Genomic DNA, 21,075 nt, shown 5'->3' on the forward strand with positions numbered 1-21,075 from the left:
CACTGACACCAGAGAGGATCAAGATCTCACTCACACACTGCTGCTTCTGTTCGATACCTTCAGAATAAAAGAGGAGAAACTGTGAGTTAATGTGATAGGAGAGTTGAAATAACCCCCACGATTTCAATATTTGCGTAATAATGGAGAGCGAAGAAATATGATAGAGTGAAACAGGCAAATAGGTCATTTTAAACAGATGCACGTTTATATTAAAAACGTACGTGTTGGCTGAAAGTTGTGCTGCAGTAGGTTTTTATGTGAGGAGGTTTGCAAGTGACAAAAGAACTTTAGAAGCTGCTATTTGAGAATTATGTTAATTACTTTTTACACAATGAAATGAGCAACTTATGTACCAACGTTTGTGCTGACTTTCTGTCTTGTTCTGACGTGAGTTGGCCTTTACATGAATTTGCCTAGTTGGGAGCTAATTTTAATGATTCTCTTCAAGAATGTCGAAATTATCATCAATGTTGGACAATGTCTCCCACCCCATGCAGGACACCATCATTGCACTGAGCAGCTCCTTCAGTGACCGACTCCTTCACCCCAGGTGTGTGAAGGAGAGATATCGTAGGTCCTTCCTTCCCGCTGCTGTCAGACTATTTAACAACCAGGTCTGACCCCCCCCCCAGTAGACCACACACACACACGCAATGTGCAATTAACCACTGCAATAACCACAGTACAGTGTGTTTCTGTTTGCTTGTTTGTTTGTTTGTTTGTTTGTCTGTCCTCTCTTTGGAGTTAAATCTTGTGCTACTGCTGTAACATGTGAATTTCCCCACTGAGGGACAATAAAGGAAATCTAATCTAAAAATCTAATCTAATCTAAATGCACAAGGAGGGGATTTTCTCACTCCTGGCCTTGTGTTGGCTGGTTGGTTGGCTGACTGGCTGACTGGTTGGTTGGTTCTTTGGTTGGTTAAGGGGATTACTCCAAAACTACCCAACTGATTTCGTGGAAACTTGGTGGAATGGTGAGACATAGGAAGAGAAACAATCTAGAGAAAGTAGCAAACCATACATTTCTTTTTATATTTTCACTTATTGCCTTGACAGCGAAACTCTATATTGTTGCTTCATTTCAACAAAACTCATGAAAAGAAGGATTTGTTTTAGTGACACAACATTGATTTGCTTTTTGAGGAGGCCTGATATGTTTTCACAAAAATTATGATGATTCCACTTATATCCAGACATTCATCGTTTGTGTCTCTAAGTTACTATTATTTTGAAGGCCAGGGCCTGTGTTTCCGGTGTTGTTATGGCAACCTGTTTGTAACTTGACGGAGCTGCTGCAGGCTCCCGGGTCCCTCCTCCCCTCCCCGGTCAAGGATGACATCATCTGTAGTACAAGAAGACTCGTGCAACAGGAGCAAAGGGTGTGGATCTCTCCAGTGAGTCTGGAAAACAAACTCACAACACAGAAAACCTGCACCAGTCCTCTGACATGAGGACACCCACTTCCTGCAGGATCCACACCTGAGTCATGGTGGCTCTTATCAATAGCTACACAACTGAACATGCAGTAACACAAAATAATGATGCAATGAAGAATACACATGACCTTACCTCAGCTCAGAGATTAAAAAAAACATTAATATTAGTAGTTATGTGTAATTTTTACTGATGGACATAATGATCCACGTTGGAAAAGGGCTAATTATCTTTATAGTGACATTACTTTTTATTTCATAGGGATATGTTGTTGTTTCCCTCCTGTGACTCCTCAGCATTTATTTTTTGTGACAACTTTACTAAGTAGAAAGTCTTAAAATGTCTTATCCTTTCACCAAATTTATTACATTTACATTTAGTAATTTTTCTTTTGCGTAATTATGCTAACAAATAAACAAATACACCGGGGCAAAAAAGCATACTAAAACATCCTTGGCAGGGGAATTAATTTTGTTATTGTGGGTGATTATTTATCCCTCTTTAAAAAGTATCACTTGTTTTTATATGAATGTTAATTTGTCAAAGATGATCTTCTTTGTCATCTCAAATTGTAACTGTCAATGAAACAGTGTAGGGTGATAAATTGTTGTAATTTGTGTACAATAATGAGTTAAGTTGTGTTAATCAAATAAAAGCTAACAGGAGAGCGAGGGAGATGTCAGCTGACTCCCCCACAGCCCAGGTTTATTCAGGCCGAAGTGGAGGAGCTTGTGTGGGTGGACAGCAGATGCTTTAAACAGAATATAGAGCAATTAAAATTAGCTCCTGCTCAGCAGCTACAGTATGTTAAATTACTGCCTGTATGTTAAAGCCTCCATAATAATAATAATTAACTGCTGTAATACATAATAGGATAATTAAAGCCTCCATTTTATATCAAGTTTGTTTACTTGTACTAAATTACTTTTACAATTTTGAAAGAAAGACTTGCAGTATCTTTACATAATGATAGTATCTCAGTATATTTCTTCCATTTGTGTCATCACAATGGAAGATGATGATGAATGTAAACACTTATAAACACTTTAAATTTGGTGTAATAATATCTGTGTTTCAACTAAAAGTTAAATGTTTAGTCCCAGGAACTTTTTTCATGGAACTGAATGGTTCCTGCAGATCACTGTTCCCTGTGTTTCCAGAAGTTATAAGCAAAAATCACAGCCCAGCTTGAAGCAAACTACCAGAATACAAGTTCAATACCTCAATACACATTTAATATGGTCAGAGAAGAAAAACTATTTCGTATTGAGAGAGTTAAACCATACACCAATCAAAATTAAGACTTTGTGCCACATAAAGAAGACTATGTATCATTGATGCTTATATGTATATACTTATAATTATATTTAAATACTGTTCTCTCCAGAAACGGAACTATTCCGGCTCATAGATTTGTTTCCTTTTGATTTACATTGGTCTGAGAGTCAATGACATGTGAGTGTAAATAAAAACATTCAAGGCATTTGGGAAAAATCTGATTTATTTCTAAACTGGTCCATATTCTCCTTCTACCTCACATTTTGGTAGCTCCATTCTAGGATGTGCCACCTTTCTAAACAACAAACAAGTATGGATAGAAACGTAAAAAATAAAAATGCTGATACTGCTTCCAACCAAAGTTGACTTTTAAAAATATATGGATAATCTAAATAACAGCATGATGCAACAAAAATGGTACAAAAGAGGTATCCAGTACATGAAAGGGCATTTAACATTCTTAGCTACGTATATATAAGATCAAATTAGTGCAGAAAAAAAGTCCCTCTCTTTTCTTAATAAGGCTTTAGTGTGAAGTTTATCATATCTTACTACATCAACACATTTATCCTCAGAGTTAAACCAGAGCAGATTTAAGGACAGCATGACAACTTTCTGTTCATGCCGTTGTACCAATATTGGCTGCAATTCCACTAGAGGGCAACAGCGAGGTAGTTCTCAATGAATGGAGCTAAACCAAATATAGTCTTGTCGCTTTGTTTTGCTAACAGTGAGAGCGATTTTGCCGATATCGAGCTTGAATTCTGCTAACGCATGCTAATTGGTCAGTGATGGATTTACGACTGATGTCTAAAGGACGCCATTTCCTCTCTACATTTGGGGAGGACCAGGGGGAACAGGCAAATCTAAATTAGGCTAATGTAGCAGATGCTAACTGGTCATGATTAATAACTATATACAACAGGATCTGGTAAAACTTATTGAACAATATCTACCGTTTTTGCTCCTAATGTCAAAAACAGAGAAATGGAAATGCTTCGTTTTGGGATCAGAGCTCCATTAGCTCCCATTCATTCTGGACTACCTGGTGTAGTACACAACCCGGATACATGTTCTCCCTCAATTTAAATTCTTAAATCATGCACTTTACATAAAGATGGACATGACAGATCCCCAAGAGTAAAACGCCAAGAGTAAAACCAAATCATTTTGATCGCCTCCTGTTGGCTGGCTGCAGTATAGGTGATAAACTTAATACACTCTTCCCAAAATCATTTCTGTCATTTTATGTAGTTCTTATCACACTGAGCTACATTCAAGAAAATGTATGTTTATTTGATGCTATAACGTCACTGTGAGCATGTGTATCAGTATAAGATCTCTCCACGATCACAACTGCGCAGAACCGGGCTCCAAATTACATCAAGATCTCAAGATGGCTGCATGTGTATACAGAATATTTTAGCTTCAACAGGAGAAGCATCGTCCATCTTTAAATACAGTTTATGGGTTAAACAAAGAAAAACATAGTAAAATGAAAGAAAATATCCAAATGTTTTATATTTTTAAATCTATATTAAAGTGACACCCTCTGTTCAAAAATAAAACGAATCATCTATGAGCACATTCAGTAGAAAGAAATCACAAATCAACAGGCTACCACAGAACATGTACAACAATTCTTCAAGTGCCTCAGGTGTTATCATTCATTGATCAATACTGACGCAGAGGAGAGCGACAGATTGATTCTGTTCTTGTGCTGTGCTGTAAAGGTCCATTCCTCTGTTTTTTAACGACCTCCATGCTTCTTTATGTACAGACATAATAAATCTATTTTTTTTTTGTTTTGTTGTTTATCCTTTTTCTTTGTAATTGTACAGATTTCCATCCTCATGCCATAGCGGCATCTCTTTGGTTTCCTCACATTCCATCCCGCATTCCAAGTATGATTGAAAATTAGATTTTTTTTAGATAAAAGTCATATTTAGGCCATGAGCTGAAAATGAAGAATCTGTTCAAAGGTTTGAAAAGCAGTCCGGCCTTGAACATAAGCAGGAAACAAAAATACTACAAGGGGTTTTTAATTCTCACTGGCAACTGTTACAAACAGCAGGTCAAGGAGGCGGATTGTGACTTCTCTTTATAACGTCGCTGAAAATCTTGTGTTACATGACGGTGATCGAAGGAGAGGGGATCCTGGGTTTGAGTTGACATAAAGGACGGGACGGGGTCTGATCTAGAGGTCGATGCTGCTCAGACCAGATTCTTCGCTACAATAAGGGTTCAGTTTTGTTTTATGAGTCATATGTGGGTTGACACAGGGTCAGCGGTTCAATGAAACATGTCATATGACGAAATGGGTCAGCACAGCGAAGGTGTTTTTATCTCCCGCCGCCCTATCGGTCCGGGGGTTAAGGGAACATGGAGGGACGGTTTGTACGACCCTGACGAATCAGTGCTGTCTTAGCGTCCGCTGCGACATCACGTCATGTCTCTGACTCACTCCCTGCCAGCGGGATGACAAACACGGTTATGTCATCACCTGAGCCCAGTCTTTCATTGGGGAGCCTCCAGCCGCGCTCTTTCAGCACTCCTCGAGACCTCATCAGCAGGTCCTGGGCCGCCAGTGTGTACCTGTGGAACACACCAACACACTCATTACACCAGTGAGGCACACTGTGATTTAAGACAAGCAACAAACACACATACAAAACACAGATTCATATTTAATCAAGGGACTATATTAAAGACAACACATCTGACATATGTTCATAATAAAAAATATTCCGTTGGTAGAATAATAACATAAACATCAAGAGGCCACAATTAGTTGCTGCTTTTTTAAAATTGTATAAGTTGATTACATGTTTCCTCATGTATAATCTATGTGAACAGTATAATATGTACATTAAGGCGGACGACACTCCACTATCCAGATGGAGGGATCTATAGAATTCTCCCATAGATCTATGTTTTCCACCATCTAGTGGACAAACTGAGTACAAAAGTACACCACTGACACTACAGTACATTTAAGAAACTGCAGTTTTCATGTCATTTCCCTGTTCACCCTGCACATGACATGTAGCAAGAAGCAAAGCCTATAATGTAAAGGATTATTTGGCAGACTGCATACCTCATGGGATCAGAGGGGTCACAGCCTGATAAGTAGGATGAAACAGCATCTGCCGCTTCCCTGTCCGTGGTTACGTCCCACAATCCATCTGTGCCCATGACCAAGACGTCGTCCGGGCCGTGTTTGTTTTCGTCCATGTTATAAACTTTCACCTAAGACAGAAAAAACATATTTTCTTCATCACGCCGCTATGATTTTTTAAAAAGGACTTCGCATTTAGAGAAGGCATTTTCTAATTGTGTGTGTAATTAGTGCTGAAAGATTGCTGGCATGCAGGAGACCTAACCTCTGTTTGCAATAGTAAAGCTGCTCATGTTTACTCACATAAGCTGGGCCACTTATTTCAAGCGACTTACAACTGGTTTCATATGGTTCAGGAAGAGTTCACGAAATAAAAGCCTGATAATGTCCCTGTAATGCTGAGCTTGACAGGGATATGCAAAACAAAACAAGAGGTAGACAGTGTTTTCAACTCAAAGAACTGTGTCAGGATACTGTGCACTCCTGACCTTTTTCTCAAAAGGGTTCAGATGACAACATCTTCAACAACAATGCTGTGCTTTGTCCTGAAACCAGTGGCAGATCTAGTATTTTTCTGAATCAGGGGCCTTAAAGGGGCCACAGTTTACACAGAGGGGCCAATTCTATGACCAACATCCATGCACATTTCCTGATTAAGTAGAATAATATAATAAGAATATTTAAGTAATTCCTTGTTGAGCAAAGCCACACATCATTGAATGTATTTATTTATTTTAAAATTGTTACTAGTTCAAGTGAAAAAAGCGTAGAAAAAAAACCCACTTGTCATGTGTATTGTTAGTACTGTTAGTAAGTGAATGAATCAAAAAAGAAAGACTATTGACAGGAAAGGGGCACTTTAGGGGCCAATCAGATTTCAGCTGGGGCCAGTGCCCCCCTGGTCCCACTCCTGGGTCTGCCCCTGCCAAAAGTCCTTACTCTTTATCTCTAAACTAAATACACAGATGACATTTCTTAACATGTCAGAGAATAAAGGGAATCACAGCTACAGTATCTGAGCACACACTTGGCCGTATCACTAAAGTGTGATGTGTTTACAAATCAGAGTTTAACTGCTTTTATTTAAAGCCCAAGACGAATGCCAAAGAATGTGCTGCCAATATTCATCAGGCTTCTTCTCATGTTTTTTTTGGCAAAGTTGAATCTTGTTTTATTCTTGGCCGCCATCCACAGCCTTCCAGCAGTGACCTTTGCACCGATCAGTCACTGAAACACCAGTTTCCACAGATAATCCTCGTGTCAGAACCTTGTGTTTACCAATCTGCCTTTTTAACGTCAGGCTGTGGAAGAAGTAAATTGTGCGTCGACCACTGTTTCAGAACTTTTCTCACATATTGATATCTTACTTGATTAAGCAACACTTTACATTACAGAGAGGAGAGAGAGGAGAGAGAGAGAGAAGTGCTGTTCACAAGTAAATTGAATTTAGAATTTTGCCTTGTTGAAATGACTTTGGTCGCAGTGATCACAGGCAAACTGACTTTTTCCACAGGTGTACTCACGCGTTTCTTTGAATTTGAAATTACACTGGAGTGGATGAATTCTTTTCTTTGCATCATATCTAAGTCTGTGAGACAGAGCTTTGAGCAGTGCACAGAGTTTCATTTTGAGCAACAGGAAACAAAGTGAGGCCTGGAGCACGGCAGCTATTTGAACATATCCTACAGACTCTGAGGAGGCTGAAGAAACAAATCTCCTGTGACTCCTCACACAGCGCTGCCACCCAGATCTGCTTCTCCTCACACTCACCTCAGGAACACATGAGAGGAAGGGCTTGATGTAGATGTTGGAGTTGTACACCTTCAGTTCATGGTCTCCCAGCCCGCGAGTCACGCCGATTGTCGCCATGACACGAGCCTGCGGAGAAGTAAGTAAGTAAAGTTTACTTCATGCAGCCTCTTTCACAGAGCAAAGTCCCAAAGGGCCTCAGAAATGTACAGTTAAAAAAATCAAACAATACAAGAAACAGATAACACACACATGCATGCACACACACACACACACATAAACACAACAGGTTATTGTTCTGGGATCTTTTTACTTCCAGGAAAATCCACTTGTGGGGGATTATTAAGAGAAAACCTTGTTCCCTCTGAAAATAATGAAAATAGAAGAGTCCTCAGGTCTCATTTTCTACCCACAGAGAAAAACCAGAAAAGGAAGAATTTACGACGGAAACAGAGCACCAGTATGTTCTTTTCAAACCGTCAAGGGTTTCAACAATGGAAGCAAATGACCAATTATATTTGCAGATATCATGTTTCTTTTGCTGATAATCAAATTGTTTAATTTATATGAAAGTATTAACTTCAATTTAGGAAATGATTCATACATGCACAGTATTTTTACCTTTCTGAATTAAAACTTGATGTTAAAACCTTCTTTTAATGATTATTACCTTTTTTCCCTCCCCATATATCAGGGGGAATTTCAGATCATCTTCAACGATTGACTTGTAAGCCCTAGGACAAAACAACAAACAGATCTCAGATGAAAGTTACTGAAACACGACTGTTTGGAATAAAGCAAACACAATGAATCCATTAATAAATTAGACAAATAACAGGAAATCATTCAGGAAGTCATTTTCTAAAAAGCATATATAGAATATCTGCTCATTGCTCATCTGCTCTTTTTTAAAAATATACAATAAAACTGATTACTTGGGGATTTGAACACTAAACATTAATACATTTAAAATCTAGTAAAAGGCATAATTGTTTTTATATTCTTATACAATGTTTTCCAAACTATATATTTGTACTTGTACCCATCAGCCGACAGCCAAACTGCTCTGAACATTTACTGTACAGAACAAATTGTTCATGAAAACTGTGAAAACTTTTATTGTGAATGATGTCTGTGTTTACCAGCCGGTCATGGTGTGGTCTCTGTAGAGCATTTTCTTTCCCAGCTCACTGTGCTGGATCCTGCGAGGGAACTCAATGTGAGTGAACTCATTACCCAGAAGCTCCGGCCTCAGGAAGCCCTGCAGGGACACACACATAAATGAGGCAGGATGCATCAAACTACAGAACAAAAAGCTTCGCTCAGGCCTTCACACCTGTCACGTCTCAGCAGTTTTTCAAATGTGAAACTCTCTGAGGTTGCATGTGTTGCAGACGGACTGCAGAGCTGTGAGCTGGAGACTGAAGCCACATATCATCTCCCTGTTGTAGCAGCAAACACCATCCACCCACTCTGTGACTCAACTGCAGAACAATAGCTGCTAAAGGACGTCAGGTTCACTGGGATAGGTTTCTTACTCATCATCCTCAACTTTACTGTTATTGTTACTGTTTATAGTCATCCTCTCCTTTTACAGCCTGATGTGCACTCACTCCTTCAACAGATTAAAATTATGGCAGCACGAATCTGGAAAGAAAGAGAATCAAGGTTTTCTTGCTTTCGTATTGAGATCACGATTCTCTACTGTTAGTTTTTTGTTTGTCCGTTATTTAGCAGGATTACATGAAAACTACTGGGTAGGATCGGGAAGGATGCTGTACGATCAGTGAAGAACTTGTTAAATGTTATTTCTGATCCAGGAATTACTTTAACATTGCGAGATCAGACGCTTTGTGAGATTTTCACAGATTTCTCAGAGAATAATTCATGGATCTTAAAGTAAAATGAATCAGGTATGTTTAGGGAATTCATATTTCTGAGTGTGTGGTATGAGGGGCAGATCCAAATTAACTTCTGGATTGAGTGACTTTGAATGTGGTTTCATAAGGGGACAGTTGGGCCTTGGTGGAGTTATACACCCTCTAAATGACATTCTACTTTTTTAAATGTATTTGTCCTTAACACAAACTTCTCTGCTGGTTTTCTGTGGGGTCAGTGGTTGAGGGAGAAAGCAAAGACAATGCAGCATTATGGGACGCTTTAAATTCATTGGGAGAAAGTAGAGCGCTTGTTTCGATGCAGCTGATGTCCCTGATTAACAAGCATCAGAATCGTCATCAATCAAAAATAGAGAGCACGTTTAGGTTTGAAACGAGATCATGATTTTAATACAATTAATTAAATAAATTGATATTTGTAACGTAAAAGTTAGAGAATACCAGATACTGCAGCCGCTGCCTCTCTGACTCAGGTGTGAACTCGTTGGTCATGGGAATAACTTCATTGTTTCGTATGATTATGGCCCTGCAGAGAGAAAGAGGGAGTTGACACAGTTCTAAATGCAAACAACACTTCACATGAGCAGGCTGGTGTTGGCTGAAGAGGATAGAATGATGCTGCAGTGTGCAAAGCGAACCCCCAGGGGGCATAAGAGAAGCTTATTGGAGAGGATTTCAAGTTTCATGTGGTAGAGAGCTGTGAGACTGAATTACATACATCTTAATATATCTATTTTACAGTTTTACTCACCTGCTGTCTCCTGCGTTAGCCACATAGAGTTTCCCCATTAAATGAAGGGCAGCTAAGGCACAACACCCACCAGAGATGGCATACGATGCTTTTTCCTTCTCGATCAGGTCATCCTGAAATTAAAGCAAGAAAAAGTGAGAGACCACAAAATCACTTACAGATGTTTGAAGATACAAAAGAGCAAAACTCCTAACGTGCTTTGTTGGTAATCATCTACTCACCATCTGTTTGAAGGCCGTCTCTATGACTCCCATCACCAGACTCTCCAAACTAACGACCTTCTCCATGTGGAATCGCACCGCCGAGTCGCTGATGGCATCAGGGTCCTCTGGTTCCTGCGCAGCGCCTTTCTTCGTGTCCGCCTGGTACGGGCTTCCGTTCTTGGCCAGGCAGATGGGAGGTGCGCTGGTGGGATTCTCCAGCAGGTGGCAGATTTCTCCCAGGCGATCTCGGATGAGGCGGTGAAGAAGTTTGGAGGCCATGATGGCGGCCCCGGAACCCGCATGTCCATCAAACACACCCCAGAAGTGGAGAGGAATTCCTGTGCCATCCTACAAAGTTATACGGACATGAAATAAAGGTTTGTAATAATATATAATAGTTGAATAATAATAATCCTTCAGTGAAGGGTGTGGTTTAAAAAGCTCCCATGAGATTATATCTGTGAGCAGAAGGCACAGATTTGTGAGGGTTTACAGCTGGTGGCTTTTTAAATGCTATTCAATATGTTTCCTCACTGGAAATCTAGATTATAATATTATGAGAATTGTGGCCAGATATTAAAAATATTTTCTTTTAAAGAAATTACCAAACACCTTAGAACAGCAGTGTTTGAGTAACAACACACAACTTATCTGTCCCCACCAACAAATCTGCACATGTGATGAAAAGACAGAAAAATGTCTACGCTGCAGGGGGACACGGAGACGCAGCACCTCTGTGTTTGCAGACATGTTTACAGGCTGAGTGGGAGCAACTGATGAACATGCACAAGACATCTGCTTACCCCTCCCATGCCAGGAATGGGGGATGGGTGCAATAAGGGATGATGCAATTCATTTACACAAAGTGGAGGCTGGGATGTGTGAGCGTGTGTGCAGGGGCGGTCGCTCTAAAACAGATATTTATCGACCGGATCAACAAATATGTTTAAGAAGAAAACTACAGTTTTGGCCTGTGCATGATGGACCCAGTCATAAGGTTCAGGGAAAAGAGGGGAAACAGGTCGACCAGGTCAGGGGCCTCATTTATAAAACAGTGAAACTGAAAGTGTACGTGTGCACAAAGGCCAAAACTGGTGTACACACAAAACGGGGCCTGAAAGATGCGTACGCAACATTTACAAATGAGGCAAATCTGCAGTATTGACCATTTAGGGAGTTAAGATGTTGCAGAGCAGGTAGAGCTCAGTGGGTTTCCAGATGCTGAGTTTATGCTGCTAACAGTAAAAGTTGTGGTCCTTAAAAAACCAAAACAATAATTTAAAAAACGCTCTGTTAAGAGGAAGAGGAAATTTATAGTGAAGTGACGATTCTCTGTGGCTTTTGTTGCCACGAGCAACCCCTTTTATACAAGCGGTCACCTGCGCCACTGTTGACCTTACTTATTGCAGCCACCCAGAAATGCACTTATTGTACGAAACCCGATTATAAAAGTAACACTGAGCCTAATGTGACAATTTAAAGTGTACACAGAAAACAAGTAGTTAAATTAAAGTCATATGTCTATTCTTTGGAAAGAAGAGGTCACCTTTACTTCAAAACTGTGGGTGAAGACACAGTTTTCAGATATTTGTTTCTGATGTTTGTGGAAATATACCAGAGATGTTTGGATGATAGTATTAACAGTGTAAAATGATATGTCCCACAGGGATTGGAGGGAATTACAAGTTGAATCCATTAAAACCAGATGGGATATGAAAACCCCACTGTTTGATATCAGATAACAATGCACCTAAAAATAGTGTGAGGAGGTTGAAATACACCGCTGCTAAGTCCGCACTGCACAATCTAAAATACACTGTTCTCCTCAGGCACCCTAAGGCCTTAGTGAACACTGTTAGCTTCAAAAATATCATCACTGAATATTTATCCGAGCCGTCAGCCTCCGACCAGACATTTCATTCCTCATTCCCTCGATGTCGGTGTTGGTGTTTGAAGGTGGGCCCCTCGCTCACCCCGTTATCCTCCAGCAGAGTGGAGTTCTTGTTTTTGCCGCTCGGCTTCCTCACGAACAGCTTCTCGCACGACGCCTGGTCCTCGTTCAGCATGCTCTTCCCCGCGTTGATCACTCTGATGGAGACAAGAGGCGAGGAGGAGAGGTGAGCCGGGAGTCAGATTACTGATAGTGTTTGTTCGCAGTCCTCCAACCACAAGAAAACATGATTTACAGCAGACAGGAAAATAAGAGAGGAGAACAGAGAAGCAAAAGAATGGAGGCAGGATGCAGTCGTGTCCCAGAGGGAACTTGGAGGCTGAATTAAGTGTTTTTTATTATGAGCTGATGCCTGTGGAGGATGATGCTTTCAGAGTAATGCAGTTTCATACTGCAGTGCTGCGGTGGACTCCACTGGAAGAGCAGAGGTGCAAGGAGTGATGAGGATATGAGAGAATGTGCTTCAGAGGTTTGTAAATGTATAATAATAAAACTGTAAATAAAAAGAATGTCACTCAGAGCACATGCCTCCGCTAAGGCCCAAGAACTTCCTTAAATCCAATCAAGCTGCACCAAGTTTAAAACACTCATAGGTATCAATCTCCTAAATACACCTGAGTCTTCTCATCTAGATCAACATATTATCACTTTTGAAGAAGAGAAATCTGTATTTAAATGGATTCTTTCTTGGTCCATCTTCTATCCTTCCTCCAAGTTTCATGAAAATCTGTTGTGTAGTTTTATGTATAATCCTGTTGACAATCAAAGAACTCAGTACACACCAGTTCACACAAAAACTACTGGACAGATTTCCTTGAAACTTTGTGGACGGATGTTTCAGGGAAGAAGCCATTAGATTTTGTTGTGCAGGATCAGGGGGCAGAGCCAGGGTTTGTTTTAATCACTTTCTTTAACATTGTGAAATGGGGCATATTTTGGGGATATTTCACAAACTTCCCAGATTACATATTGATATTGAATGAAAATCAGGTATATTTGGAGGACTGATACCTGAAGTGTGTGTAACTGTGTGGCTAGATTGAATTTAAGGCGACTGTTCTCGATGGGTTTGTCACTAAAATCAACCCGATTTTATAATTCCCCATTTTAATCATTATGTTCCTTTGTCTTCTTTATTTTTATTTTCGTCTTATTTCTCTTTATTCCATTTTATTTAATTTCTTTCATGTTTCTACAAATGTAAAATCCTCTAATTTAAAGCATTTTCATATGTTTTGTCATTTGTCGTGCGTATTTGCATTCTAACTTGCACTTTAAGCAGTTTAAAGCTTGTCGTATAAAATGTGCTAACCCATCTCACTTTGACTTTCATAGAAGACGGAGTCATTTTTATTGACAGATAATATAAAAAATACCAATGAGAGCAGCTTTAACTGCATTGTGATCCACAGCAGTAACACACTGTGTTTGAACACGCAATTCAAGCAAGTTTCAAGAACCTGCTGATTGATTTTTGTGCTGTTCTGAAGTTAATGGAAAGTAATGTCTGCCTGGACCAGTCGGAAGAAAAACAGCATAGTTTGCACTTTTTTTTTTTTTTCAGTGTCAGAGAGAATTAACATTTTGTGAACATACAAACATCCAGTGGTCGAGTCCTGTAAGCTCGGGGACACATGAGACAGACTTAAACCGGCTGCAGATTGGACCTCATGCTGATGCATTACATAACATCTTCAGTTCAATTATAAGTAAATGCCCCATTAGCTGAAAAGTACAGCATAATATCTACTTCACATTCTGAGTAATTCAAGCGCTGCCATTAAGATTCTTTTCAAAACTTCTGCAGGGAAGAGATTAGTAATTTATCATCTGGGAACATCGTGAAGGGAAAAGGAAAGAGAATGAGAAGGAGATTGTCAGTGCACGGAGCACAGGACAAACTGTACAGTCAAACAAAACAAATGAGAGAAAAACAACGTAGAAATCTCATCAAAACAAGACCTTTGACCTCTCCCCCTCCAAATAGTTCACCTGATTACAATCATTACAGAAAATTGAAGCTGGCGGCTTTGATATCACAAATATGAGCCGTAAAATGCGATCGCTGCCAAACTCTGGATTATAAAAAGCCCTTTCAGTTTCTAATCAGCTGAAAGCAGTGGACAGGCACCACAGTGTCCTGCACTGCGCTCTCTGCATTACGACTAATGACAGAGAGGAATTCAGAATTCTAGCTAAGAAAAATACCTTCAGTTAAAAATAAATAAAGATAATAAAGAAATCCTAAAGAAATAATACATATAATAACATTATAACAATAACATTGCATATTTTACTATTATAATAAATGAATTAATTGTGCTTCCAGGTGAAAACTCTTAAACTAAAACTATTCCAAAGAACATATTTAACTGAGATTCACTTCATTACAAATCCCTAAACTTTTAACATCCAGTGCATCGCTGTCGTGTTTTTTATTTTCAAACGGTGCACATACAGATGTATATATTATTATTTTTTATAGTATGAACTTTTCTTATTTGTTTTCTTCTGTTTTTGTTCTTCGTCGTCAGTTTAATTTTCTGATCTAATACTTTCCCTCTGGTTGTGGAGATGTTGATGAGATTCCTTCTGACATATCTGCAGTGTAAGTTTCACCTCTGCCACAGTGAATAATCAGCAGCCAGTCTGTAATCACATGTGCTCAATGAGCTATAATTAAACACGATGCGATTCTGAAGCACCCACTCGAGTTTTCCTACAACGTGACTTTACTCTCTCACATTTCTGCGTTTCGGTCATAAGTTTCTGTCACTTGTGACCGAAAACCATGTTTGTCATTTTTGGTGCAAAAGTGTTTCTCTATTTCAAACCCTGTCACTGTAAGTTATATACGAAGGAAGTTCAAAAGCAGAAGTTGAGGGTTCCAGTGTATTCTGTTATTGCAGAAGCTCGAGCTGCAACGTCATGAAATCTGATGAAAAACTCTGTCGCTGCAAGTTTGATCCGGGAAAAACGACCAATTCTCTAAAAAATAATTGTCGCTGTAGTTTATGTACAGATTCATGCAATGCACTTCACGTCTCACATATCCTCCTGTTACAGTGAGTTCAGTCAAGAACAGATCTACGGTGATAAAATGAAACAGCTCTGAAATAACGCTTCTAGATTTGGATTTTTTAAATAATTTTGTATTATTCATTTGAATTTTTTGAAATATGAATGTAACCGTTCTGTGTTTGTGATACCTTTGGCAGAATTAAATGGTAAATAGACTTTATTTATATAGTGTTTTACTGTGACTATAGACGTACAGAATAACTTATACAGTGTTTCTCTAGATCACTCAAAGCGCTTTATAGACCAAGTCACATTCACCAATTCACACACTGCTTTTATATGCAGCATTTTTTCTGACACATAAGTCAGGAATTTGGTGTTACAAACAAAAAGTGTGTACCTATTTCATTAGCCTGGTCAGTTATGTGTGTGTACTCATCCCTCGGCTCACGATACACACACATTTCACAGTGTAACGCTCGACTGTTCGAGAGGTGTGCGACAAAGTAAATGTGAAAAAGATAAAACCTCCGGTTGCTGCTGAATGTAACCGCCTTAGTTTGGAAGCTGGCAGAGGGACAAACACTGCAGGGCTGCTACACAAAGTCTTCATCTGCTGCGGTGCGAGGAATTTGTTTTGTCATATTCCAGATTCCTTTTCAGGGAGAGGAAGTAGCTTGTCATGGTGCAAGGTATGTGCTTTAATGCTGAAATGGAAACGGATTGGTGAGACCTGACAGAAACTTTAACTGTTGTTTAGAACACGAGTCAGGTATTGTAATCAAACCCTGCTGCAACTTGTAAACTGTGCCTCGGCATTCGTTCGGGATCTGGACACAGATCAGTGTCAATGAGAGCATGTGAATTATGAGTTTGAAGAAAGTAAAATCCAGTTAGTTCATTATGTTTACTTCCTGACAAACACTGACTGAACAACCTATAAGGGGGACTTTCAAGATATAACATTGCATCCACTGTTTGTCTACATCTCTTAAAAATGCTTGTTTCTTAACTTATATCACGTTCATCCTATCCAGTAACAAGATCCCACCTGTACTGTAACATGAAAGAAATGGTTCCAAATCTCTAATTTGATTTAAAGCAACACCAGGTGGTTTTTATAACTGAAAAAACAGCAACTTTTATATAATTTTTGTTGGTACACAAACTTTTTGACTTTTGATTTGTTTACTTTGTTTTGTGCTGTTCTGCTTGACATTGTGTTTGTGTCACTGAAGATGTCGAGTTAACAATCAGAGGCCGGGTCTGGTTCTTTGGCCTCTTCTCCGCCAGATTGTCAGCAGTAGCACATGTGTCCATGTGGAGCCTCAGACCACATCTTATATTTTGAGATGTCCCACCTGTAGCGGGAGCCTGAGTATAGCCGAGAGCAAGTCGTTCTTTTTCTAGATGTAATGTAAACATAAAATGTACCTATATTTTTCCAGCATTGAATAATTTTCCTAAAAAGTGATTCATGTTTTGAACGCCTCTCCATCCTGTATTATAAAAAACCGCACATTATCGTTATCACACCAATTATTATGTATGAAGTTGTAGATTGTATATATATATATATATATATATACACAGCAATAATAGTTATACATATTTATTAAAATACTTATTTTGGCTAAAAACTGGTGAAAAAAATCCATGAATAAAAAGAGGAATCTTTTAACCTTTGCTTCCTCCGTCTCTATTTTCATAATTAGTGCACACTGGGCGGAGCCTGCCTCCATATCAAATGGTATTAAATGATCATTGGACAGAAGTTGCCTGACTGTAAGGGCACTCACATGCTGACACATTGTTGTACAACAGGATCAACTACACCCATTATCAGGAACATCATACTCGTGGGTGGTGCTAAAGCTGCTGACTGGTCCACAATTCAAAATACTTTGGAAATTAGACGTCATACAAGTCGACATGTACTCTGTGGGTAGAGTCGAATAAAAAGTGTTCCATCACTGTGAGGTCAGACCAAGACAACCAAGCAGTTATGACCGTGAATGTTTTTAACAAGAATAAAAAACACACTAATCAACATCAAACTGAAGAAGTGTGGATGGAGGCCTTCAGGGCGGCCGTTCTCCTCCACTGTGGCCGTCGTCACACCAGAGACTGAGATGCAGCTGATAGATTAACTCTGCTCTGTGGGGATTATTGTATCAGGCAGATTTTTAGGTTATGTCATGTTTTGAACCGTTTCAACCCATCACAGTTAATTTTCATCTTTGAATGGCTCTACTTTCACGATCAGCTGTGTGAGTGGATAATTCTTATATTAATCCCTAACAAACACTGCATATATATGTTATTTGAACATTTTCCGTAATAAACTTGCCATGACTAGCTAATGTGGCACATTTAAACCCCAGGTTTGAGCCCAACTTGATCTTGGAAAAATGCTAAAAACTGGACCTGGGGCCTAAGGAGGCGAGGGCGGCGGGGCTGGATGTCAGTGTCACTGTCAGTGATTCATCAGGCCACAAAAAAACCAAACAAGACACAGAAGACAAGGCACCGGGCTCTTTAGACGTGGAGGACTTCTCCCCTCCAGAGTCCCCTGACCCGGGCATTAGCGCGGTGGTACCATGGTGGTTGGAGCTGTTGGCTGCAGCCAGAGAGGTTGGAGTCTCTGAATAGTAATTTGATGTTATTTGCTTAATGATAGCAAACAAGTTTGAGAAGTAAAAGCAAAGTCATTACCAGGAATATCTTTGTTGTTCTTACACAAAAGTGTCCAACAAAACAAATTGAAAGCAAAGACACTGCCCAAATACCTGCATGGGTTGGTTAACAGCTTTAAAAAAGAGTGGCTAACTGCTGCGTTCACTTTTCATTTTGGACTTTCGTGTTCTCCGGGCAGAGGGTGTGTGGTGTGTATCTGGATTTGCTCTCTTCACTAAATGAGCGCCGACAGCTGATGCATGAACAGATCAGCCGATTACACTGTGTTGTAAACAGCACCGCTAATGCTGTTCTAATTGTTTCGGTGACTTGCATCAAATTGAATCGCAGCAGAATCCACAGGATAAGGCTGCACATTCCCACACAGTAACCTCCTGCTTTTTTTTTTTTTTTCCATCCTCATCTGACCTCTCTCATTCATTCATCTGGGACCATTGTCGTCACAGATCTCACCCTTGCCCCCCCCCCCCCTTTGAGACTCCCTGTAATGAGTCAGCCTGTTTTTCTGCCTACATACAGGGTGTTGGAAGGCAGCCAGAGGTGGTGTATTACTGTAAAGGACTGAAGCTGTTCACTGCTTCATAACTCCTGCAGGAGGGAGGAAAGTGTTTTCCCCTCAGAGGGGAAGCGCCTGAACAGCACAGCCTGGTACAAGAGTGTGAATGAAAGGGCGCTGCATTGTTTCTACCTGTCGGAGCACTGCAGGTGTATTGGACTACGAAGGCACCTGCAGTGAAAACCAAGTGTAGGAGGAGTGGAGTTGAGTGCTGCAGAAATGTGAATGGCCGGTGTTAGATCCTTTTAATGAAAGACAAAAGATACGATTATGCAAAGTGTGAGGCACGAACACAGACACCTGAAGCTGTGAGGCAGCTCAGAGGCTTGTTATGCAGAGGACAGGTAGACATTTCCTGTTTTCACTTTTGCATCTCCAGTTTTACTCTGGAGGACACTGAGGTGGAGCCTGTGTTCACAGATCTTTGAGCACAGATGTATCAGTGTAATAACAGGGAGTGTTTGCAGTAATTACAGCTCAGACACTGATTTAAATGCACCTCAGCAGCTCAGGGGAGGAACAGTGTGGTGGAGGCTACAATAGAGAAAAAGGCCATGACGGCTGGTGCAGCAGCTGCTGAGGCTGCAGCAGACCTGACATCAGCAGCAGCTTGGTAACAACATGTGAACGGTGGTGTTATGGATGATCTGGTGTGTCGGTGAATGCATTGGCCCACTCACTCTGCGTATCCCGTCCCCCAGGGAAGCCTGCTGCCCCTCTTCAGCGTCAGCACCGGCCGTGACGCGTGCTCGGTGGAGTACTGCAGGAGCTCCGGGGTGAGCTCCAGGAAATCCGGCCGGCCGTAGGGGAAGCGCGGCGGCAGGCTGTCCGCCCCGCAGCTCTGGCCGCCGCCGCCCGGGTGATGGTTGTGGTGCTGGTGCTGGTGGTGTCCGTGCGGCATCATCCCTCCCACCAGACTGGACATGGCGTTTTTAACTTTGCTGATCATCATCGGCAGCGACGCTCGGTAAAATGAAAATGAAAGAAGATCAACCGCGATGCGAGGTCGTGACAGAAGAATAAAAAGAAAAATGAGAAACAGTCCAGTCAGGGACGAGGATCATTTCAGGAAGCGAGTTTCTTTTCCTCCTCGGCCCCATGTGACAGACTCAGGCTCGATGCTTTTCCTCATGCGAACAATCAGCGGCTGCGCTCAGACTGAGATCCAGCAGGAGGCTGCATCTGCCCAGAAGGCTGGGCTTCACTCAGAGGCTGACAAATACCATGGACTTAACAAGTATATCATGTACAGTCAATAAATAGATCATGTACATTCAAACATAGATCATGTACAGTCAATAAATATCATGTACATTAACAAATATATCATGTACTTTAAAAAATATATCATGTACTTTAAAACATATGTCATGTACAGTCAATAAATAGATCATGTACATTAACAAATATATCATGTACTTTAAAACATATATCATGTACTTTAACAAATATATGATGTACAGTCAATAAATATATCATAAACATTAAACAATATATCATATACAGTCAAAAAATATCATGTACAGTCAAAAATACCATCATATACAGTCAAAGACATATATATAGTCAAAAATGTCATCATACAAAGTCACAAAAGTATATACAGTTTAAAATATATCATATGCAGTCAAAAACATATATACATTATTTACAGTTAGAAACATATTATTTACAATCCAACGATATCATATACACTCAAAAATAACATATAGTCCAAAACACATCATGTACAATCAAAACAATATATATAATCAAAAACATCATATACATTCCAAAAAATATCACAAAAATATACACCTTCAAAAAAACAAAAAACAAAAACATTTTGTCAAATTAATGAAGACAATATCTGACATTAAAAAAAAAGTCAATTAAGTCTTCAAAATTATAATCATTCATAATTTTTCCACAAGGTCAGAGGTCAAAAGGATCCCTGGAGGGGTGTTCCCAATGAACGAAAGATACACATGTATACATATATATATCTACGTATACGTACACATGTCACTTTCACATAATATGTCAAACTGATCTATAACTCACTGCTGAACCATGTATGAAGAACTGATAACTGCTTGGAACACACAGACTGTAGTTTTGAGTCAGGAGAACTTGATGCAGTGATTGAAGACGAGCAGCCTGTGACTGTGTTACATGATCAGATTGAATTTGAGCTCAGAGTCTTTCAGCTCACTGTGCTTGAATTGAATTATTGGAACAAATCACTGTCACCAGGTGAACAAAACATCCACTGTCCTGTTCTCACTTCCTGCTTGTCCCATCAGTCCTAACGAAACATGTCAACTGTCCCTTTTAATCTTTGTTACTGTGGATCTTACTGACCTTTGGAAAAAGGCAGCATATAAAGTTTCTTCTTCATCATCTTCATTCTCCCACAGTAGCAGAACAGCTGCAA

The 21,075-nt window shown here is 39.9% G+C and overlaps 1 protein-coding gene across 1 annotated transcript; it reads right to left on the reverse strand.

The window, feature by feature from the left end:
• Window positions 1-2,920: 2,920 nt before the first annotated feature.
• Window positions 2,921-20,967, reverse strand: ppm1j (protein phosphatase, Mg2+/Mn2+ dependent, 1J). The gene is made up of 10 exons (XM_069534368.1): window positions 19,340-20,967; window positions 12,408-12,522; window positions 10,453-10,782; window positions 10,232-10,344; window positions 9,922-10,006; window positions 8,725-8,843; window positions 8,253-8,316; window positions 7,604-7,711; window positions 5,813-5,964; window positions 2,921-5,310 (listed from the first exon to the last, which is right to left on the reverse strand). The coding sequence occupies exons 1-10, from the start codon at window positions 19,609-19,611 to the stop codon at window positions 5,163-5,165; spliced, it is 1,506 nt and encodes a 501-aa protein (XP_069390469.1). The 5' UTR covers window positions 19,612-20,967; the 3' UTR covers window positions 2,921-5,162.
• Between the last annotated feature and the right edge of the window lie 108 nt (window positions 20,968-21,075).

The sequence above is a fragment of the Paralichthys olivaceus genome, chromosome 2, assembly GCF_024713975.1.
Source record: "Paralichthys olivaceus isolate ysfri-2021 chromosome 2, ASM2471397v2, whole genome shotgun sequence".
In the NCBI taxonomy this organism is placed as follows: Eukaryota; Metazoa; Chordata; class Actinopteri; order Pleuronectiformes; family Paralichthyidae; genus Paralichthys; species Paralichthys olivaceus.